General features: G+C 42.3%; 1 protein-coding gene across 2 annotated transcripts; it reads right to left on the bottom strand.

Annotated features, from left to right (window-relative positions):
• Positions 1–467: 467 nt before the first annotated feature.
• Positions 468–12,016, bottom strand: NQO2 (N-ribosyldihydronicotinamide:quinone dehydrogenase 2). Of its 2 annotated transcripts, none has more exons than XM_074827291.1 (7): positions 11,723–12,016; positions 10,976–11,028; positions 9,182–9,346; positions 7,589–7,719; positions 5,348–5,461; positions 3,847–3,948; positions 468–2,733 (listed from the first exon to the last, which is right to left on the bottom strand). In XM_074827291.1, exons 2-7 carry the CDS (start codon positions 10,980–10,982, stop codon positions 2,560–2,562), a joined length of 693 nt encoding a protein of 230 aa, XP_074683392.1. In that variant the 5' UTR covers positions 10,983–11,028; positions 11,723–12,016; the 3' UTR covers positions 468–2,559. The 2 variants fall into 2 exon arrangements, with proteins under 2 accessions (XP_074683392.1, XP_074683401.1); XM_074827300.1 differs by lacking the exon at positions 11,723–12,016 and adding an exon at positions 11,488–11,559.
• Between the last annotated feature and the right edge of the window lie 12,446 nt (positions 12,017–24,462).

Here is a 24,462-nt window from a genome sequence, read left to right as displayed (position 1 = left end):
AAACATTTGCTAAAGCAAATTGTATGTCAGATATTATTAGGAAAGGAACAGAGAAGATCACATGAATCCAAGAGTCACGGAGTTGACTCTGTGCACTTCTGGTCCCCTCTTCTCAGTAATGGAATAGTGAGACTGGAGGAGTTCAGAGAAGAGCAACAAGGGTGACCAATGCTTTCTGTTGGAAGAACAGCTGAGCAGGACAGGATTCCATGGCCCGGAAAGGAGATTATTTAGGAAGGGAGGTGATGTTCATCTACAAAACTCCAAGCACTGTGTAAAAGAACATATGGGACTGATCATTTACTGGGAGGAATCAAATGAAGCTACTGGGAACCAGGTGCTTCACCCTCCCCAGGATCCCTCCTGACTCCAATGATTCATGCAAGGAAAAAGGTGACATGCTGAACTTTGCCAAAAAATACTGGCTGCTTCAAGTAGGCATGAATTCAAGAGAAGACTGAACAAAATTCAGAGCAGAGATTTATTTGGCTTGGCATATATACAGAAAACAAATATAGCTCAAGAAATCCCCCAAACTAAATATAGTTGGAGCCCAGGGCAGTATTCAGGGGAAGTGCTTGTTCTTCCTGGCCTATAACCACTGTGGAGAAAAAAACCTCAGGGTTGGAGGATCCTTGTTCTGACCTAGCACAGCCGCTCTTGTATGCTTGCATTTCAAATATCCAATCTCATACGGGCACATAATGCTACCATGTGTGTGAGCTGGCACGTGTCTGCCAAATAGCATCAAGAAGTGGATTTTCATCGTATAGGTCAGTCTGAGGTTCTGCATCTAACATTTAAACCCACTAAGCTCTGCAATTGATCCAGTACAGTAACATTTGCTTTGACAGTTTCAACTTCTGCTTTCATATCCATTTCCTTCTTTCTTGAATAGTCTGGTAACTGGACACAGTGAGCATAAAGATGATTCCTCTCCTATACGATTTTAATTTGCATTTATCTTTCAATCTCTCTTCAGGTAACTTAGTTGCTTTCCCGAAGTTTTTTAGGCAAGAACCTGCCTTCCCCACAACTTATGTGTATAACATTTCCAATTTTATTCCCTTTCACTTTCTTTTTCCTATACAAGAGTTGTTGAGCCAAAGCAGATTTCTTGCTTGTGTAACCTAAAGACAGACTCATACGCACTGAAGCAGACATCTGCAACAGCTTAGGGCAGCACTGCTTCCAGAAGTCTGTCTCTGCTAGAGGTGGGCCTTCACTTCATATGGTGACAAACAGAACATGTGACTCTTTCTCTGCAGTAGCAATTCCCAGTCTGGTGTATCAGCTTATGCTGCCACTCCAGAATCTGGCCTCAGCATCTTTATTATCCAAATAGCCCTTAAAGAAACATAAGGGTGGGGCATGACAAGGCTGCTACAAAGAATGTATGGCAGATGCACGCTCTGTATGCAGAGGCCTAAGTGTCATTTGACAGTGACTCAGAAGACCATTTCTTATTCAGGCCACATTCTTTTAATATCTAAGTGCAAAGCCAGCTGTTAGGTAAGATGATCAAAGCAAGAAATTGTGTAGCTAAGTAAGTAACCTACTCTGTGCCATATGCACAGAAAGGTTAACAGCTCTCAAACACAAAAAATAATCCTGCTAAAGTTCAAGGTAAAAATCATGGATGTTAAGAGCCAGTCAGTCATTTTGTCCCATTTGATCCTGGCTTGTAGACTGACAGTGCTCTTGCAGGCTTCTGGGTAGGCATTCTGCCTGGCTGGAGATCTCCACGGAAGCCCACCTATGCTGATGCTGGAGACAATGCACCCAGCCCTCCAGGCCCAAACAACAATACTGACTGTTTGAAGGGGCAGGGAACAGATAGAATTCCTTTTTGTCTCTACTTAGGGTAACAAAAATAGAGAATTCCCTTTGATTTTAGGAAACTGCATTTTTATGTACAAATACTACATTCTATAGGAAGGGCAATACATGCACATACTGCTATACAATATTTGTATTTGCTTTTTCCTTTTCTGGTATCTGTCCTAACTCTAATATTGCTTTGTAAATATGTGGAAAAGCCTAAGGCTGTCCACAAGGCTTTCAAGCTGTCTAAATCACTGTGCAACTGTACATCCTATTGCATTATTCGTGATCTGGCTTTATAGCTCAAAGGTGCAAGTGTAGAGCTCTCATTTAAAAGAACAGGATTGGCCATAACAAGGTTGAGTATGGGCAGCATATTCCCTGGCAAATAAAAAAAAAAGTGGCAGCTGGTACAAAAAGTGTTAAAATAGGCTTGGCAATATACTTTACTGTTTCATAAGCAGCAATGGTATAATCTGCAATTAAATACTGCTTGTGTTATCAGACACTTGTAGGCAGGATGTCACTGTTTATATGAGCATGGATAATTCTTCACAAAGAGTTTTGCACCCATCATTGAAGAGAATACCTAGGAATCAATGAAGATAAATGCTATATTGCCAGTTAAGCTGCTAGCTGTAGTACTCAAGATACTTATAAAACATTTGAATTAAGAGATAGAGCATCAGAAAGAGGAGAAAAAAGATCTTCTCTTTGCAGTCTTGTACTTGAACATTACTGGAAATACCACTCAGGAGAGCAGTTTATGGGTTCTTCCTTCCAAAGAGTCTTTAGACGCTGGGCCCAGGCAATCAGCATCTCCTTCCTCTTCTCTTCAGACACATACTCCGGAGCGAAGCAGATGTGAGGTGCAAGGACTTTGACACCACAAAAGTGCATAATTCCATGCTGGACTCAAAACAAAGAAAAAAATGCCTCAGGAAATAGTCTTTCACTTTCAATTCAAGAATGTGGAAGATTCAAATCTAATACTGTTTCTCTGACCCAATATAAGGTAGGTTTTCTAAACCTACCATTTATCAGTAGGGAAATGAATGGCAAAAGCTCATTACCTATCCTGGCAGTCACTATTGGAGGCTAGGCATTAAGCAGAATGACATACAATACACTGAAAAATAAGGCCCTCTTCATTGATTCTGCTCTGTAGAATTTATTTTTAAGTGCTGTTAAACCCACAGAACTGTTCTCTTCAGCTGCTGTATGCTATTAAATTTGCAAGGATCAGAGACAACCTGAAGTTCATTGTACTGTTTGAATATCCACCGATTGTTCCTGAACTGCAGTGTATTTCTCATCTGCTTCAAAGTATTTTTTTTTAACCTTTTGCCTCTGGCTTAGCGAAATGATCCTGAACGAAGGCTAGTGCCTTTCAAATCAGCTCAACTTGCCATTTTCCCTCTGTGTATTTCTGAATTCACAGTTGTGTTTCACATTCTTTGTCACGTTGACTTGCAAGCACTGCAGCCTCACAAGGGCAGACAGCTAGTAATCACAATGGGTAGGAGACCAAAGAATTTAAGCACATCTGTTGCATTATATCAAGAAGTAGCTGGCACAGTTTGCCTTGCCACCTAAATTTCTCAAAGCATGCTTGCTACTTCTGATAAAAGGGTAGTAAAAAGAAAGGACATGCTAACTTTGGGATGCTGAACATTAATGCCAGGATAATGTGTGACTCCCCTCCTACATGAATCAGGTAGCTATGGGGAAAAGAAACCCTGCATGCTAGGGCTAAAGGAAATCCTATAACACCAGAGAAACTTAGAAGGCCAACAGTATAAGCTTTCTCCAGATTCCAATCTGGAGGAAGGCGCACAAAACAACTTTAAAACTGTGGACTTCTAGTGTCAGGATTTCAGGGCCCAATTTATAACCTGCAGATGCTTGGAACTGACGATTCTTATTATATTATATTTCATATAAAATAATAATACAACTGTTAAAAATAATTGGAATAATAAAAAATAAGGCAAACAACAACAAAGTATTCATATCTTATACCTGCATGGGCCACAGGAGATAGCGAATGTCACCATTGATACTTCCTTTTGCATACATCTCTTCGCTTCCTCCAGTGGTGAAAGAAAACATGGCTAATTTGTTCTAGAATTAAGAAAGCAGCGCTTGAGTTAAGCATGTTTAAAGAAAAGTGGCTGAATAGTTCAAGAACTATTCAGGGGAACCTGGACAGCAGAAATTTCTAGAGGAGGTGGTGTCCTCTTCTTTCCCAGACCTTCTGTGTAGTGGCAGCTTCGAGGCAAAGATTGACGACATACAACTAGACAGCAGACTGTATGTCAGGGCTTTGGGCAGAGACAGGTTGAAAAGAAAAGGAATTACAATCTGACTTTTGTATGAAGCAGGGCTGACCCTTGTTCTCCCCTACGCAATGTTTGGAAAACTGGGGCTGGAAAGCACTCTGTTACTGAGAATATCCTTTTTCCTGTCCTTCCTTAATACAGAAATTGAATGCTATAGTCCCCCTTCAAACTTGGGTTTGCTTGTCACGGAATAATTTGAGGACAAACCGTTCCTCAGGTGTTCTAAACCCCTGTGTTTCTTCTGTTTCTGTAACAATGGTATTAGCCATGGGCTTGCGCTCAGCTTCTATCCTCTCAGTTTTAGCTTCTGTAATTGAAATAACATTTTTTCAGTGCAGTATCTGAACTGCCTTGAGCCTGCACTCAGCATGCAGCTATGATCATTGGGGATTAGTCCTATTCATCTTGGAGAGGCAGCCATTTCTGAAATTCAAACAAACTGAAATGTTTGGAATTGTTAAGAAGATCAGAAATTAGAGATTGATACACAGTGAACATAAATGTGAAACTATTATTGATTGTTTCTGGATGCTGCAGTTGTTAGCAAATAAGATCTATCAGACAGTGGGCCAAAATTTTCCAGGGATATTCCCAGTGCTGTGGAGAATTAAAAATTTATGAATTGTCATAGAGAGATACTGATCTTGCTTAATTTATAAGCTACAAAGAGGAAAAGGTTGAAAGGAGATAGTCAGGAGAGAGGCTTGTGCACTGGGTATTTCAGGTTTCTGATTAAGTTTAATCCCAAATTTAGACATCTAATCCCAGAACAGGATCTTGTCACCTATTCTAGTATGTCACTCTCTACTGATTTGTGCAGTCCTACAGCAGTGGGAAGAATGACAGACTATAGTTTTAGGAAATGGATCGATTTAAACTGTTTGCAAGCTGTAGGTCATCCCAGTGCACTCTGATAAAATCATACCAAATCATAAAGCCCATTTTGTAGGCCTGCTAAAAATCTCTAAGAGACTGCTTAAATCTTTAGGAACCACTGCATTATCCTTATTGTACTACCTTTCAGACAGTTTTAGCAAGCCAGACAGTTCCTCAACATGTTAACAAAGCATTATTTCAGAAGGGCATAAAGTGAGAGCTTGAAACAAATATAATGGAAAGATCAATACCCTCAAGAGCATTGCACAAATCTTGATCTTAATAAAAGAATCTCAAAAACATACCTTGAGCAAACCAGAATCATAACAATTTGGAAATTCATGAGCAAATCCTTGGACCAAGACTCTGTCCATCCAGCCCTTCATGATTGCTGGCATGCTGAACCAATACAAGGGAAACTAGGCAAAAAGGAAATTACCTTGTTAGCACAGAGAGTCTGGGCCATCCCTAGGCCTGGTCTACAGGCCAAATCCTATTCTCCTGATCTGTTCAGATCTTGCACAGGCCTTCTTCCAGCTCTCTGTCAGGAAAGGCAGTAACTATGCTTGGCAAAAATAACTGAAGTGCTTTGTAATAGTCTCAGGTACATACCTGAGCATCTATAGCACACTAACACCATGGTGAATGTGAGGGCTTCCACACAAATTAAAGCTGGGATATGATGAAGCAGGAAGGTGCTGTTTAATTCAAACTTAAGACTGTACAGAATTGCATCTCCTACTGCTGAAATGCAAAAGGAACATATGATCTAACAGAGAGTGTGGCCAAAATGCATATAGAGCCTTATTACCAGGACTGACATCTGGTGATCAGTTCTGATCTGACAGTCTGCTGACAAATGCCATGGGATCTTAAGAAAGACTTAGTTTCGCACCCTGCTGACATGATGACCCTGAATCACTTTATTGAGAAGAAAACTTTTAACAGTAGGACCCTCTGCTTCTAGATCCTCCAGTTAGCCCATGGGACTACAGCCTAAAGCTATCATGTCTCATTTGCATTATCTTGATTGCTTTATGGACTCCTGTTCTAGGATGCATCACTATCCCTAAACCTTTGTACACACTGCAGTACAGAAGAAATTCTGTAAAAGCTTATCCACATGTGGTTTAATTCAAGATGGAAACAATGTGGAAACTAGGCAATCACCATTATCTTTGGAATTGGTAAGTTTAGTCTGCAGTTAATTATAAATTACTTTATGGTGTCTTTGAGAGGCTTTTTTTTTTTTTTTTCCTGCACCAGAACATACTCAACTTCATAGCATTCTACAGACAGAGAGCAACTGCTTCCTTCAGGGGCTATTTCACTGTACTTATCTCAGAAGCAATTGTTGAAAAATGATGAAGACTTACAGTGAAATGCTTGAGATATGGTCATATCCAAAATTTCATCTAGAATTGGACAGTGGAATATATATATCCTATGCCTAAGGCCAACAGTCACACAGGCACAAAAAGAAGTGTGGGGCTAGTATTGCCTTATACAGTACTTCTGGGACTTGTGGACACCGAGGACAGAGCTGGCACAGTGGGGAGCAGAGATGGGATGCAATGATCCATTAGCAAGTCCAGAGAGTGCTTCTGCAACTCGGCAATAAATGAGGACAGTCTGGTTGGTAAAGTCCAAATTCCCTGAGCCCACTGGCTGCTCCCAGCTGCTCACCCAGAAAACAAGCCGTGCCCTGCTTTCTGCCAGCCTGCCTGATAACCGTGGGCATGCACGTCTTTGTGCGTCCAAGATATGAACTTTGGCTGAGTGTTAGTGAATTACTGGATTTGCTGTGGCAATGACCCGGATAATTTTACTACTGATCTGTATTTGTTACTGTACCATTACTTTGAGATAAAGTGTTTATCCCTAAAGCTCTTGGTCTGGTGTCTGTTACCATATCCCAAACCTGTAACTCGTCAGGGCCGCCTTAAGGTCTCATCTCAGTGTGTAGATCTGTGTTTGTGTTGTGTGAGCTCCAAGACAAAGGGATAGTATTGGGCTGCCTGATAACATGGCATGGTTCTCATATTGAGAATTATAGTATTATTTTGCACTCAGTACTTTGTGGTCAGAGTTGCTAAATGCAATCATTTTGGAGTGCAGGTAGTGTGAGGACCAGTTTTCACAAAACCTACATAACCAGACTACTTTTGAATGTTGATTTTTAAGTGAAGCACTGCTGTGAATTTTAATCAGGTATTTTAAGGTTCTAATATCATGTACCTTCCAACAATCCAAAAATGCCAGTGTAGAGCTATTATCTGTGTGAAAAACTCGTACTGTGCTAGCATGAATAGTGCTCACACATGACCTGGTATTTTTGATATTTTCTAAGATCCACATCACACCAGAAAAACCTGACACCTTGAAGTTGCTACACTGGATACAGACTGTTTTATGTTGATTGCAGAGCTACTACCTCTTTTTACTCTGGCTAGATTCAATGTTCCTATCTTCTCACTATAGTTTTTCTTTTGTTCAACCCTGTATATTACAACTGGAGTCTTTTTAACACCATTTAAAATAATCACCTGAAAAATCAGTAAGTCTGCTTTCTCCACCTTCTTTTGCTCTTCAATCACATCGTTGGACAAACCTCCTCTCTTGTAAGCTTCCCATGTCTCCACACCATAATTGAACTCTTCTGAGTTGTGCAAGCAACCTGTGGGTAGAAGGAAACAGGTAGAAGTCGTTCCTTGCCCTGTTTCTAGCACCATAGCAAGTACAAATTAAATACATGTTGCAATCTACAGTTCTAAATTGAGTTACTGCTTTCCATTTTTCCCCACTTTTTTTTTTTTTTTTTTTTTGGCTATTCAGCATCATCACAGCTGATGGTGATTTGATTTTAAACTGGAGAGGAATGTAGTGTCTCAGAGTACTAAATCTTTTGCCTTTCTATAGCAACATATGAAGTGCAGTAAGAGGACCTAAGCTTGGCTCTAGACTCTGGTGATGCAGATTGGATGATTTAAGAGAATTTTGGTAATTGCTCTGCTGCTGCTTTAGGGATTACCGAAACCACCACGCAGTCACAAGCACTATGTAGCTGCTTTTCAGCCTCTGTAACTGGGAAACTCAGCAGGGGCTGGGGAACCAGCACTGGCCAGCTTTGCTGACTCCACTACAGTTGGGTAAGCTGATTCAAGTATGCCTGAATCAGACATACACATTCATTCTGCTGATTCAACTAGCAGATCATCAATCTCTAGCAGAAGAGAGAGACAGTAGCCTCATAAACTGAACTCATAGAATGGTATCTGAAGGCATTTCTCACCCACAAGAAGTGTACTTCAGAGATTGATTGTGGACACGTGCTAATGCGTTTTTCCCTCTCAGTAATGTTACTATGAGTCAAAATTCATATTCAGGAGTGGACATTAATAAGTTTCTTCCTGGTTTTGCCAGCGCACTGGACCTATGCTATTTCTTTTTGATTGTTGTTTTAAAGAAAGAGTTTCAGCTGTGACAAATTATGTAATGACTGTTTGTTTCTTAATCTGGAAAAATATCAGGGCTAAACGCTAGTAAAAGCATAGTGAAAATATTACATAAGCCTAACAAGAGCATCGCTGTTTTTCTCCAGTCTTAACTGCATCATCTAGTAATTTTTAGTAATCATATAATACCAAGGTAGTTGAGAGGTGCCAAGACAACTCAAAACCCCAAGCAGTTAAGTGCCTGGAGCTAACCTGTAGAAAGTATTCATAATCTTGTTCATTAAGAGAAGGTGGTTCTTAGAACATGTTTTCAGCTGATTGTAAATACTGTAAAAATAATAATTTTCCCTCATTCACTTTAGTCTAAAGGCAAAACACTGTTTTACAAATCTGCACTACACAGATATTTAATTTTTCTGATTGAGGGGGTATTTCTAGTGACCACAGTTATTTAAATAAAGATGATACTTGTAGGGTTCCTACAGTCAGTTCCTACACTTAGTGCTAATAGAAAATAAAAAGCTGTGTCTTGTTAGTTGAGGGATATGTGTACAAAATAACAGCAACTATTCTTCAGAGTGCACCTAACAGCGTGGTTCTGGATTGTTAATGCAGCAGGTTAGACAAGGTGAAAGTTTGTCCTGTTGTTATTGTTGAAAAAAGTGTAATTTTGGCTAGTCTCACCAACAACATCATTTCTTGTTGCTCGTGGCTCAAACTGCATTGCATATAAATCAGAAACTGTGACACTGCAGCCCTGCTTGCTCAATTCTTCCACAGCAATCCTCTTCATAGATCCATTGAAGGACCTGGGCTCTTGATGTGCATAGACTATCAGGACTTTTCTCCCTGGAGGCAGACAGAAAACAAGAAGATACCTTGAGTACAGGAGGCAGATACGAAAGAGTTTATGGAACCGGTCCTTCATTTTTCTGTAGTGTGTTCTCCAAGCAGCACAAAACTAGTGAAAACAGAATGACAGTGGCAGCGTTTGACTCCTGCTCGGCAGCAATGAGCGACTCATGAGGAACTAATCAGTAAATGCCCCTCACCCAGCGATTTTGTGCTAAACTGGGCTTTTCCAGGTGAAATTCAGTGGACAGTGGGCGCGATTGCATAGCAAGTCACACTGTCCTACATCAGCACAATCCAGTCCCTCCTCGAGTCAGCATTTGTGTTCATTGGATTCCACTGCCCCCCCCACACCCCCACCCCCCTCCACCCCCAACAACAGAAAAAAAAAAGAGCTGTCTGCTGGTTTAGTTCCCTAGGCTGGGTCAGACAAGCTACAGCGCAAATGTGAGGGGCAGGCTGGGATCAAAGCCGCGCCAGCTTAGATTCCCTCAGACTGTTGTGGAAACAAGTTCAGAGAGCTCAGCGCATCTTCCTACTGCAATGTGGGGATCGCCTCATCTTCCATTTCAGTGCTGCACAAGTGACAACATTGGGGTAGGTGTTTAAGATGCCACTATCCTACTTCAGCATCATCACAGCGACTTCAATAGAAAGCAGGATGATTTTTTCTTAGATGTGAGAGTGAGCTGTCTAGTGTATCTCAAACTGCTGACAGAGCGGATTTAAGGTAAGCTGAGTGGCAAGACGGATATGTTGGGATGGAGCTTCTTAAACTGATGTAACAAGGTGTATCAGAGCTTACTTGTTCAAAATTTTACTGTACATAGGCCATTCAACTTTAATCATTATCTAAAAAAATCATTCATCAGTGGACACAAGGGAAAGGTGAAATACTTTTATGGGGTAGTAGTTATTTATACATAAACACTGCAGAGAAGGAAATTTTCAGGGTTTATTGAAAATTACTGGATCTGCAAAACATGCAGCTCTTGGTTCCTGACCGCCAACACAAAAACTCAGGCATCTCCTGATTTCAGTTTCTCCAGGGGACACAGAAGCTGTACAGCCCAGTGCACCACCAGGGTGATGGGTAAGTTTCAGGTATAAGAGATAATTAACAGAACCAGAGCTGAAGGCTTGAAGAAACAATACCTCAATTTTAACCTAAATTATAAGGGATGATTATTTCTGTACAGCATCCATGAAATGATAGCTTTGCCAAAAGACTATTAAAATTTGTGGTCAGATGCTATCATAAGTTTAATGTGTATAAACTACTCACACCCCCGTTCCATAACTTATTCTGGAATATTGAGAGCAGTTATCTCTTTGCTGCTCCTGTTAACTCTCAGCAAACCAGCAGTTCCGTGGCTGGAGATGACACAAGCTCACAGATGAGGAAGATGAACTCTGCGAGCTGCTGGTTTGTTTCCATTTCAGCAGAGCTGAGGGCACTCAGACACAGTGCTCGGAAAGACTGGGGTTTTCAAAGGCATCACTGAAGTAGTTTCAGTCATTTGAAAAAGCAATACCTCAGTATCCCAACTAAACGTTACAGATATGCCATATACCAGCATGCCCAGGCCTGAGGTGAACAGTATTTTTACCGGTATTTGTTCTTACCTGCCATTTTCTGGAAGCACTTAGTAGCTTCTGTCTTGAGAATCGGATACGGCCTGTGAACCCAAATGACAGATTTGCTGATGTGAGAAGCATCGGGAAAAGGTACAAGGCGAACCGCTGTTTCGGTAGGAAAGGTGCCATTCTGGGTGGCTGTGAATGGGCTGCGAGGGGAAAGCACCGTGCGAGTGCCCATGCGTGTGTGCCTCTAGGGGGCGGACGCGCACCTATGGGTGCTGGGGCAGCGGCCGGGCTGGGCCGGGCCGTGAGGGTTGCCTTGCGGCGGCCGAAGGCCCAACGGCCGGCGGGGGTCCGAGCCCGGCGCGCCTCCCCACCGGCGGCCTGGCCCGCTCTCGGCCGGGAGCGCCGGCGGCCTCCGCGCCGCCGCACAGCGGCTGAACCGGCTGCTGCACGGCGCCGCCTCCCGGGGCAGAGCTGGGCGCTGCTCCTCTTTTCGGGACACCCGCAGCCGTGACGCCGCCCCACCGCTCGCCCCAGCCCGAGGGTGCTTTTACCTGCTGCCCGCGGCCCGGCGTACCCCTGCGGCGGGGCTGGGAGCGGCCCTCCCGGCGACCCGGCCCGGCTCGGCTCGGCCCCAAGGGCTGCGCCGGGGCGGGGGTGGGGGCGGGCTGGGCGCCGCCCGCGGTTGCGGCTCCGTGAGAGGCTTGGCGGCCGCTGGGTGCGGGTCCCCCGCCGCGGTCGCTGCACGCGATAACCGTGACTTAGACACGCGGTGTATCCCGTACTGACCGGGGTCTCCTTATAACGGGTGCTGCTCACCCCCGGGTGCCGCCGCAGGGGGAGCGGGGCGGCTCGTCCATGGGTGCCCGACGCCTTCGGAGAGTCCTCAGTCGGTTGTGGTTTGCAAACGGACAATCCGAGGCAGAAGTTAAAGTGACTGGGCGCAGCGGCCCGGGAAATAAACAGCCGAGCTCCGCGTGTCATCTTGCCGGGGGGGGTGAGCGGAAAAAACTCTGTGCAAACCTCGCACCGTCTGCGTTTTTCACCCACTGCCCTGCATGGTGTGGGGGTCCGGGGAGACACGCAGCCCTCCGCTGGCTTCCCAGGGAGAAGGTGACACGCGCGGGGATGGAAACGGGCAGCGACAGCCCCGGAAAGCGGGGCAGCGGCTGTCCCTCACCAGCGTATGTTAAGTATAAAACATGAGCCCAAATTCTGCTTGACTGCACTCCCCTGGTTATATGGGAAGCAGCGTGATAAAGAGGTGGGCAGGGACTCCAGAAACCCGGATTCGAGTTGTTAGTTCCCATGTCTTCTGGTAACAGAAATAATGAGTCCTTCTGACAAAACACTCAGTGTTTAAACGGCTGTTGGTATTAGCATACTGCTAGCAAGTAGAATTCACTTTTGTGAAATCCGGGAAAAACTAGGAAAGAAGCTGGGATGGGTGTAGCCCAAAGACTTTGACTTTTACTGTTGTTTTATAGAGTTGTTTTTAATAGCTCATACAAATGACCTAGCCAAAAGTATGTGTTTTCCTTCATTTCCCCCCCTTGCATAAAGTCTATTTATGGTAAGACATGGGAAACTAAAAGAAAAATGCTAGTAGTTTATATACTGTACCTACGTATTATCTGACAGTCTATTTAATGTGATACCTCACAGAAACAGTAAAGAAAAAAATTACACTGTTCCTGCTAGCTTTTCTTCATTCAAAGTATTAGAGTATTTCCAAGATGTCTTTTTTTTTTTTTTTTTTTTTTTATTTTCCCTGTTCCTGCTTTCTTCCTCAGCGTTCACCCTGCACTGGAAATTGTTTCTGCCTGCACATTGCCTGGGCATTGGCTGGCTGTCTGCCGGCATGCAGCCTCCTCTGGGGTCCTGTTTCCCCTCCTATCCTTATCTCCTGCTATCAGGAGCCTGGTCAGAGCGAATGATGGCTGTTGTCCAGTCCGTGTGTCCAAAGCTTTCTGTGGGCTGGGTGGGAGCTGACACATGCTTGGTCTTATCCTGACATGGAGTATCAGAAACACTCCTTGATTCCCACCCAGGTTTTGACATAGCTCCTCGTCTGACAATTATCTTGGTCTCTTTTGGAGGTTTAATGTAAAGACTGAGCATAACATGTATAAAGTAAATGGCCAATTTTCTTTTGGAGCACAAAATACTTTTGTCCTCCCCAATATGTATCATATATATTATTAATGTTAACAATGTTTGAAAAGGTCTACCTGAATATAAAAACAGCATTAGAAAGGGAGTATATTTTGTGGAGGAAGGACTTCAGATAACACATTCATGATGCATCAGATAGATAGACACCTATGTTGAAATATTTCACTGGTGTCCGAGGGGAAATACGGTTTATTTTACTGTTGTAGGCTTTTAAAACTGGAAAATACTGCAATGCTGTAGGTGTTCATTGTCATTTTAGACAAATGAAAGCTGTAGTCTCCACCTTGAGTTTATGAATTTGAAGAGCATAAAATCATTAAATATTTCTCCACAGAAGATTGACAGCAGTGATCTCACTGTAAAGGTGACCTCCCCCCCCCCATTTCTGAGTAAGGTTGTAAAAGTTTACAGGATTAGTTCCTGTGTTGATTCCTAATATGTCCTAAAGTACCTTTCTCTCAAATATTGTTGGAATGATCTCTAATAATTTTATAAAATTTTAAAAAATCCTTTTATGTTTGTCTTTGGCCAAGGCTCATTATAAAGATTTCAGCAGCCACATTCAGTAATTTCTTAGCAATCTTGTGAGCACCCATTAGTTTTTCAGAGCTCTTCAGAGAGTTCTTTATGAATTCTCAAGAAAATAAGGGATATTTTCATATTTTACTACCATGGTGAGGCTAATTACTGTCTGGCACTGGGTGCTGTAAGAACAGCATTATAAAATACCTGAGGTAGAATAGTTCAGGATGAGTCAGAAGCTATAAACCAGAAAGCCCTCTGCTGGGAAGTATTTAGAGAGTGCCTCGTGCTTATTGCTGTGACAGTGCCAGCAAAATTTATACAGGAAACAAAGTGCAGTAGAAGCTGGAGGAAGACTAAAAAACTGCAGCTAACAAAGTGGCTGCAGGGAGAAGGAACTAGCTAGAGCCACGAGCAGGCGTGGCACCAAAAGATTACACTTTGAAATGAAATGAGTTTTCCAGGTCAAAACTGTGATATATTGACACAGTGATACAGGGACATCTGCAGTGCTACTTCACATGTCATACTGCTTTGTGAACAGAGACCTTCGTGACCCAGACATGTCTGAATAATACTTTCTACACTAGTATCCTGTAAGAAAAAGGAAAAGCTGTTTGTCAGTGGGTGGTAAAAAAGAAAAAAAGGGTCAAAACAAGAGTATCTCAATACCTAAAAACAACTAAGTGCTTTTATTTACATTCTCTTCTAATATCTTGCAAGCATTAAAATAAAAATTTTGATTATAGGAGAAAGATAAGAAAATCCTGCATTTCAAATACATCTAAGAGAGAGGAAATAACTGACACATTTTATTGCTCCAAGTTATCTCCATTTATGGCCTAACTTTAAAATCTGCATGATAAGAATACGTTATTGGGTATTATAGTAAGACTCTCTCAAGTTCAAGAACTAAACTACTCTGAAGTAATCAGGTTTGTTGACTACTCAAGCCAACAATGAATTGAGTCATCAACACAATAAAAAACCTTATAGATGCCAGCGTAAAATACATATATAGCACTTAGGTTGATTGATTCCTTCAGCAACTGAACTAGATTAACATTTTGCTTTCTTTTTTCCCTCACTTTATCAGATTATACAGCACACAATTTTGTGATCCTTAATATCTGCGGTATAAATTCATGTGGAAATGCTAATACCATACTTGTGCGTGTGTGCGTTTTCTTCATACAAATTACAAAACATGTGTTAGGGTGCAAGGTACAGTCATCTATCTTGGAAAAGGAATTAATTAGAATATGACAGTGCAGGAACTATTTTAGCTTTCCTTACTTTTTTTCCCTAGGATTAATACAAAGTTTATTGTACACATTGTTCTGTCTCTGGAGTAGCATATTAACGTTTTAAAATATCGTGTATCCAAAGGATATCTGTTGTGCCCTCTAGCGCCCAGTGCAAGGTTTTGTGTTTATAACAGAAGTGAAGCCTTCACCAGGACGAGTTTTTAATCTTTAATGCAAGTTCTGTCCTAGAGGAAATGTTTTAAGAACCTCTGTCACCAATGAAAATAAGCAGCAAGGAAAACCAATGCTAATAAATCGTTAGTATAAGAGAAATCCTATTTGATATTAGTTTTCTGTGACTATTGTAGAGACTGTGGCCGCTGGGAGAGCAGTTCTAACCAGTGTTCGCTGTGGTTCTGCACTGAAAAAGGAAGAAAAAAAGATAAATTGAGAAGTAATATCCTACAGAAAATATTTTTTGCATTGGTCTGTACCCCCATATGTGTCACAATAACACTGTAGTTATTCCTAGGCTGCTTTTGTCAGGTAATAAAGATGACAGTTGCCTTCATATCGACCTCTCTCCTTAGAGCAGAAGAGTTGACGGGCTTGTGCAACAGGAAGGAAGGAAGCAGGAGGACTGCATGACTAACAGCCTCTTACTGTGACCTGTTTTTCTTCTCTGTCTCTCTGTCTGGTAGTGAGTAACAGAAATTGAAAATGGTAACCTCTGGGGTTAGCAAGTCTATAGTATCTCTAAATGAAAAGCAAACCATCAACAGGGATAGTGTCCTAGGAAACAATTCTTACCAGTTGTTTAGCTTGTTTTTAAACCTTGTGATATTAAATATTTAAGACTACTAAAGTATATAAATGAAACATGTATTTAAGGCTTACATGTATTTGAAACTTAACTGCAGCTTCTGCTAACAGATTTTTGCCAGGAAGTAAGGGGACTAGTTTATTCAAGTACAAATTCTGGGATACATAAAGTGGTTACTTGTAAATTAGTAATCTCTTCTGTACTTCTTGACTGAGAAGTCTGGCCTGAGATACTCTTTTGAACACAGGCTGGAATTTCAAATCTGACTATAGACTCTCTCTTTGTGTGTAAAGCACAGCAGATCTAGGATTTTCCTTTACATCTGAGGAATGAGAATCTTTGCCAAACGTGACTTTCTTCGCCCCATTGTGATACCCAAAGGCAATAGGGTGTGTCTGCATGCTCCCTCAAATCCTTGTGCAATTGTTCATGTAAATATAGAGTGGAAGGAATATTAACTTGTACCTAAAGAGGTAATAAATAGGCAGTTTGACTTCAGGGGAAGGCGCTTTATGGAGTATTTGAACTGAGAGTGGCAATGCATTAACTGTGATATCAAAAACCATGGATACATCTGAGCATAGTTTTCTGAGAAGGTACTTTAAAATCTGGTGATATTCTACAGCTCTAACTGTTTGATTTTGAACACTAGCTCCAAGCAGAGTTTCAAAGGTTTGGTTTTGGTTTTTTTTCAGGGGAAAGGTGGAGGAGGGAGAAAGTAAATTTTCTATGCCAATGAATCTTCCCTTAGATGACACAAAACCTTGGGAGTCATTGTGCTTCAAAATTACTTTCTATCCCAGAAATTATGGAGAAAAGGTCATACATCAAGTTGTCACTGTTTTCATATTCAAGTTCATGCATCTTTAGATTTGAAAAGTGAGACTGGAAAGGAGCCCAGCTGCTGGCTGAAGTCTGTTGTGGTGGGGAATGGACATAATTCCATAAAGTTGACAAACTCTAGTTAGGCATCAGCAGGTATATAAGGTGCTGCCTCTGGTGAATCCAGTGATGTGTGACACAATGTATTTTGGAAGCAACTAATTTTAGATATTCTTTTCAAAGGGATTTTTGCAGGTTCCTCTTACATGCCAGAGTACTTGTCTGAAGCATCTGCTGACAAGTCCCTCTGTGCAGCTGCAAGCCACCTGGGGAGAAAGCCAGGAAAATGCGAGGGAGCACCCATTTGATCAGTGTGCCATGAGCTCACACTGGCAAGGCTTGTTATGGGAGGTACCCATGACAGTAACTTGGTGGTTGCTTCCCAGTTACTGTCAAGCCTTTCATCGACTTGGAATCAAGCTATGATATGGGATCATGTCCCGTACATGAACACATCGTCTCATGATCTGAATGCTAATCATCAAGGTAAAAAAGTCATCAAAGTAAAATTGTTTTAACACACAGTCTCCTACCCAGGCTCAAGATTAACAACCTGGCATTGGAAATAGCGAGCAAGTCAGTGATGATTAGCTTCAAAACAAATACAATTACTTAGCTGGTGTTCAAAAGAATAATTATGCAGAGGACATAATTCTGAGGGGAGAATCCTCTGAATTTCTGCCAGAAAAAGACTCTTTAAGGCCTCAGCAGGAGAAAACCAGTAATAATTCAGCCAGTGGTGAGCAATAGGAAAGGGAAGACAGTTCTTGCCTGGCTTAAGCCCAGAGGAGGGTGCTGGAGAGCCGAGAATGGCACTGTTAAATGCCTACAACTCCTTGAAACACACTGAGTTGTAGATGTACCCCCATACCAGTGTGTTTTCTCCTGTACCAGTGAAGCTGCAAAGCAAATAGGGAATTAGTCAAAATCTTTCTTGTGTTTCCGGGCTACTTATGTATATGAATGCTCATCTTACACGTGCCGTCTTTCAAATTTATTTCATGACTCCTTTTCATCACTTCATTTCTGCGTGGTTCTGCTGAGCAGCTATTTTTTTACCTCCACCATCCTTTCTTTGTCTATTTTATAAGTCCGACAAAGAATCTAGGTATCTTGAGTTTCACCTGTACATTTAATAGTTTACTCATAGAACAGATGTTGTTGCCCTAGTATTTGATACAAATGAAGAAATAATAATTTATATTTGATGGATAGGCAAACTGATGCTTAGAGACTAAGGGAGACTCAGCAAAAGATATAGCCACCTTTAAACTGTTCTGCTGGTCAATCCGTTGTGCTTAAAATCCACCTGGAGCCCACTTTCTGACTTACGGTTTGCCCAGAAATGTTTTAAGTAATGTTTGTGTAGCGTGAAATGCAGGGATGGTCCCTGGAGCCAGAGCTGGGATCCCAACTTCTCTCTGAACTAACAGGCCAGCCACCAGGCTACAGCCTTGTGTAAGAGCTGCTGATTCTTCAGCTCTGTTCTACAGGTTGAAGTCTCTTCAGCACAGGGGTGCCCTGCTTTCTCCCCATCTTCTCATCCCCTGGTCTTCTGCAATATCATGGGGCTTGGTGGCTGGGGTGCACTGAGGTGTGAAACCTGTGATAAAATCCTCTCTGGGGAAGCAGGGTTTGAGTTCCAGTCTTAATCATTGGGCTATAACATAGAAGAGGGAAAATTAAAAAATTGGCATGTGTACACTCATGAAGAGATCTATGCTGACTTCTGGGTATGGGAGTGGGGGGGCTGTGGGTAGCTGTTCACTTGGGATGTGCCAAAATAGTTGGTGAAGCAGGTGATTCAAGACATATTCCTGATATTACTTGCTGTTGCATTACTGTTGCCTAGCTGCAGGTAATCTGCCTTTCTGCATCCCTCTGACTGCCGAACCTGACACCTCTTTACCTGGATGTTCATGGCTGCTCTTGTCTGTTAACTGCCCTGACATAGGCTGCAGCCAGCAAAGTGGCTGTCCTGGGGAGCAGCTGGGGTTTGGTTAGTGACCTCCTGGAAAACAGCTGCTTGTATCCCAACCTCTCAGTCCCTGCCGGGTCCAGGCCCAAGTGCTGCCATGGACTGCTCATGCCTGAAGCAGGCCTGGGCTGTGATGCTTGCTGTTTTGATGTGCTTGGATAAATACAAGCTTTTATAATACTAAATACATAATGTAGGCCTTTGCAGGACTGGAGCATTACCATATCTGATAGCTACTCCCCACCTCTCAGGATTGCAGTCAGCAGAGGTGTGAAAGGGTACTCTTAACAGAAATGTAACCACTGCCCATATGTGCCTCCTCCCCATGCACAGAAAGGAGAAAGGCATTCCCACAGAAGAAGGTGTTACAGCAGTACGTGTGCAGAACCTGGCCTGGTAAACTGCCGTGCAAGGTGGAATTACAGGCCAAGCAATACGTGTTTTTGGCAAATGGCAGAGTGGAGGTACCTTAGGATGATGTAAAATTACATATTCATACAAGTGGTTGTTAATTCAATGATTTGCATGTGCTTAACGTTTACTCTTTGAGAGTTCTGGTTTGAGAAATATCACTTAAGTTTGTTGCTGTAATGTAAACTAAAATCACCTCAGATGTGCCCCATTACTTTAGATTGCTTCTATGCTTGGTCTGCATGACATAGTTGGCAAAGACTAGTGTATGGCTCAGAGAGATAGGTCCCATGCACAAACTGGCATTAATCATATAGCTATATGCATACTTTTATCTTTTTTTACATTGCTGTGGGGTATCCCCGTTTGTGCCTGGACCTCCTACACAAAAGACACAAGCACAGAGTTACTTCCCTGCAGTACCATAACCAGTCGTGCAGATCCACCACTGCTGCAACAGCGCTGTCACATTTTAGAATTACTGCCTTACCATACATCTGTGTTGCCGGCTCCTTCCCCTCCCCCCTTTTTTCTTTGCTACCTGCAGTGCTGCAAACCCCAAGAGCAATGAGCAGAGCTGAGAAATCCCCCAAACTCAGTTATCCGTGCAGCTACTCAGCAAAGCTCTCACAGCACTCAACATGTGCATTGCTTCCCCCCATTGGGTTTTTTGACCTTTTCTGTGGCCTATTGTCATTTAGCATCCTGCGTCACACCACCTCACAAGCCCAAATAATTTGTTCTGGTATTAATTGCTGTGGTTCAGGGGTTCAAGCTGAAGAGCAATGTAGCAGTTGCTATACAGCAGTCAAAGCTGACAACAAAACTCTGAGTGGAAAATTGAAAGAGAGATGAGCTCCTCTCCCTCTACTCTCCCTGCAAACTCAAACATTTAACCTAAAGGATTCTCCATACATTTTTTGATAAAGAGACATCATGGTCATCTTTTCTCTTTCTTGTAATTTCTCTGTCCCATAATGGAAGCCCTCGGTACTGCAGTTTTACCTTGTGGGAAGATAGCATAGCAAGATATATTTCCTTTTTTTCCCCCCTCTCTAACTACTGCTACAGGAGCAGAATTTTACCTGGAAAAGTGTGCATTAATGTTTGTGATAGTGAATACAATTATGGAAAACTATTTCAGTTTAGAGGCAGAACAGTCAGGGAGATATGTGCAGGAGTGGGAAGCAAGAACAATTCATCTCTGCCACTGACAGTCTCTTTGGCCAGGGGAAAGTTGCATAGGCTCCTGTTTTGAGCATTCATTCACTTAATGTAAGTTAATTTATATCAATTTTTGGATGCCTATCTTGAAAAAGGTGGGGCAGCGGGGTGCTAAAGGGCCACACAGCCCCTGTTCCAGAGGATTCCTTAGAGACCCATTGGCAGTAGGGAGTTGTTGAGAGCAAGCTCAGGTTGGGCACCCAGAAACAAAGGGCTACTTTTGAAAAAAGGGCTTTAAAGCATTAGTGTTATGAAAATGCTGACTATCATGAATGCTTATTTCAAAAGATAGGCTAGTGCCCAAGATGAGTCTTCCCAGGAGAGTGAGGGGAGGAAGGTCAACTAAACATCCATGGCTGTTTCCCAGTCTCCCTTCACACCTGCTTACCCTCTGCCTCAGCTGGTTGCAGGAGAGGAACCACCTCTGTTGCACTTCCCCTGCCGCTGCTGTTGCTCTGGGGAATCATGGCCCACATGTGGTACGAGGGCTGACCACATCGTGCCCCGCTGCGTGAGAAGGGCCCAAGGGTGATGAAGCTTGGATGCTCCCTGCTCAAGGATAACTTTGCTGTGAACGAGCAATTTTATGTTGCTTCACAGAAGACCTGTAAATTATGATGGTGGTTTTGAGTTGCTCTTAGGAGGTCTTGCTGCCACACAATATGGTGATCTCTTGACCTGAGTTCTTTTTTTAACTGAAGAAAGAATATAAAAAAATAAACATCAATGGAAATATGAGAGAAATGGGAACTGGAACATGCACTACATGTTCCTGGTCTGTGTAAATACATCATAGAATCGAGTTTAAAAAAAATAATAAGGTAATAGAAACCTCTGTGGATAACTAGTCATCTGCTTTATTGGCGATATGACAGGAGTCAAGCAGGAACATTTATTCTGGGACTAACAGAAACCATTTTCTTCCTTTTTTTGTTCGTCTACGAAAACCTTTGACCAAGATGCATCTACACTGCTCTCCTTCAAACATCTACATTTCATGGCAGGACTTTTTACTTTATCTGTAGTAGAACAGGCAGACCTGCATAATATTGAGCACCTAACATGATGGGGATCACACTTGGACTTCTCTGGGTGTTGCTCTAATAAAAATTATAGGACAAGTACTGAGCTGTTTGAGTGGTTACACTGCAGAGACATTTAGTCAAACCATTCTCCGTGGCAACACATTCTGAAGTACAGCATTGTTTTCAGGCCTGCTGGAAACATACCAGGTTTTTGCTGAGCCTTACGTGTGCTGGGGCATGACTTGGGGAAGACTGAGCGAATATATTGCCTGCAGTGTTCACTAATTGTAATGGTTTCATCCCTTGTGATGTAATGACTCATCTCTTTGTGTGCATGCACATGGCAGGTGACGCTCCTAAAGCTCTTCTTATGGTTTCTGATGTGGGTTGATACTTGACTTGCTATGCCAGTGTCCTCTCTTCATGACATTGCTTTTGGAAAGTATTGTACTTTAAGCCAAATTTCAATTTCATTTTGATTACCATATCCAACCTCCTTGCTTGACTTGCCACCCTGGAGCAGTATAAAACCTAACATCATTCTTTCACTATGTTGAAAAGTCTCTGGAGAAGAAATACATCTTAATAGTTCTTTGTGTATCCCATAGCATTGATTATTTGCTTTCCCACTTCCACAATATATGTGTATTTTGGAAACCTGCCCACTTACAATTACAAGCTAGGATTCATATAAAAGATTATGAAAATACCATTTATATTGTTTGAAATGCATGTGGGAATGCATGTTTGTCTGTGTCTCCAAGATCTGTCTATGCAAGCACCTTGCTGACAATTTTTTTGTGTCCATATCATCATCATCATCACTCAGCGTCACTTACTGTTCACCTTCCTCTAAACCTCACTGAGAACTCTTCTTGAGGTGGGGAGTCTGTGCGGTGAGAAGGAAATGGCAGTGGTCTAGTTAGATGTCAAACACGCATCACTTTTTTCCTTGCCCACAGCAGAACTGGGACTGCGTAGAAGAATAATTTAGGCTGAAAGTGTATTATTACACAATATACCTAACACCTCCACACTAGGGGACAGATAGGCACATTACATAAAAGGGAAGATGGCTCAGAGCCAGCATCATGTAGCAGAAATCATGACTGTTGTAGCAGTGCTGCCATGTGTGAGCAATGCTACTCGGGATGGTTCCCTCTGGCTTCCCCTAGAGTTAGAAAGACATATGCAGAGCCAAGGGTTGAGCTGCAGCATGTGTGAGTTTGGGCTTTGGGCTTTAAACACTAACTCCTGTTTGTCCCCAGATCCCAAGATTGTACCATACTATGTGCCAAATCTTATTAATAATTTTGGTTCTTAAACAAGGAGTGTGAGTGCATGGAGAGAAATGATTGTATGTAAGTGATTTCATGCAACTGTGAAAGAGTGAAGAAAATGAACCTTTATTTCCCTGTGTATGCAATATTCCAAATAGAGTGACTTTTGCTGCCTTCAGAGACTAAGAGAAAAACAGCTGTAGGCATGAAAACCAAGAAAAAGTCTTCAGTAAGACCCAGAATCAAAACCAAATAACCTGAATGAAACTAAGACTGCGAGTCTTAGATGTAAATCTTCACTATTGATAATAAATGAAATCCTTGTTTTGTCAACAGAAGGGCTCACCCTGACTTGGGTAGGAGTCTTCACTTACTCTTAACATCACTGGGATACAAGGTTTAAGCACTCAGCTGAGTTACCTAATGTAATGTCAGCTTTTACTGTTTAATAGCCTGGGTTCATCAAGCCAACGTACATAGTTCAAGATACCATGTGTGTCACAGACATAAAAATCTTCAATTTTACTGGCAATTTATCCAGGGTCAGAAGTCGTCATACAATTTAAGAGATCCTAGATAAGCATTAATTAAAGTAGCTATGCAACAGTGTACGTAATTACTGCAGACAAGCTAAGCATTGCAGACAGTCTAAGCACAGCTGCAATCACTTCCTCTATAAAAGAGAAGCCAAAAAATTTTATCCTGGTTTTTAATGAAGTTGTATTTCAGTGTCTGTACTCCAAAACCCTTCCTTGAAAATGAAGCCATATTCACAAAAAGTCTCACATCTATATCTCATCTTTCTGTTTTGAAAGATTGAGGGATGAGCTGATCTTGTTGGGATTTGAACCTCCACTGTCACTAAATCTAACATGGACCTAGTGACAGAACTTCAGCTGACGTACCTTGCCAATAGCTGTCTCTGTAGGATTTGATCCATGGAACGTGCTAGTTTAATATTCTTAATAAATAACATTAAGACTCCTGGTAGGAGTCTGCATTACAGAATGAACAAACCCAAGACATTTCGCAACTCTGTCAGTCATCGCTTTTATGGAGGAACTGTTGCAGAGGAGTTGAGCTCAGCTCTGTTGTATAGTGTCTTTTCCGTGTAAATACTAGGAAAAAAAAAAAGCCTACAGCAACCAGCTTTTCAAAGTACCTCACTTAATACTGAACCCCATGAGTTTGAAGATCCTGTGTAGTGATTGCATCAGACTGCAGCCTGATACTGTAGCTACTCACTTTACAATGCTGGCCTGCAAAAGCCCTCACAGGAAGACCCTGTGAAAAAGGAGAAGTTGTTTAAAAGTCCTGTGTTTCCTTCCTTCCTCTGTTGGGCTGCTGTAGTAGTATCTAAGTCCTCCTGCATACTTTGGGGTTTGTTTGCTTTGTTGAGGGTTACGTGGAAGGACTCAGAAGAGAAGAGACTTTGAGCTGGCTTAGAAAGTGCAACAAAAATAGTGGAGGCTGCATGAAGGGGTTAGAAAGGGACGGATCCTGAGGAGTCTGGCAGCAATGTGGAGGCTGCTCCCAATGCAACAGTGGCGTGGTATCTTAGTATCTGTATTGCACAAGCTTTTGAAAAGGAAGTTGTGAGAGAAAGCAAAGGGACCACATACATAATGAAACTCAATTATGAGTAATGAAAGTACCACCTAGCCTGTGGGCCTCCCTTTCTCCAGGAGCTGTTTGAGCCTTCATTTCCTTGTATCTGTATTTTGGGACTGGATGTTGTTTCATTTCCATGCCTGTTCAGAAAACTCTTCCCTTGTTGGAAGTGGTGCCACCACATTCACTGCAGTGACTTACCAAGGCAGCATGTTAGCCAGGACCAGCCCAGTGCCAGTACTTGCCCAAAGATGTCAAGGCTGGGTAGAGGTAGATAAAGGTGGAAGAACTGGGAGATGAGATACAGTGGAGCTTAGGAGAGACTTCAGATGCTCTTGAGGCAACTCAAGA

Source organism: Strix aluco, chromosome 1 (genome assembly GCF_031877795.1).
Source record: "Strix aluco isolate bStrAlu1 chromosome 1, bStrAlu1.hap1, whole genome shotgun sequence".
NCBI lineage: Eukaryota > Metazoa > Chordata > Aves > Strigiformes > Strigidae > Strix > Strix aluco.
Note: the sequence above shows the minus strand (reverse complement) of the source record. Positions and strands in the feature narration are given on the sequence as shown.

Coding starts and splice junctions, on each gene's coding strand:
- NQO2 (XM_074827291.1), bottom strand. Junction 5,462..7,588: donor CAGACTTACTGATTTTTCAG/GTGATTATTTTA, acceptor CTTTTTGCCTAG/TTTCCCTTGTATTGGTTCAG. Junction 3,949..5,347: donor ATGATTCTGGTTTGCTCAAG/GTATGTTTTTGA, acceptor TCTTAATTCTAG/AACAAATTAGCCATGTTTTC.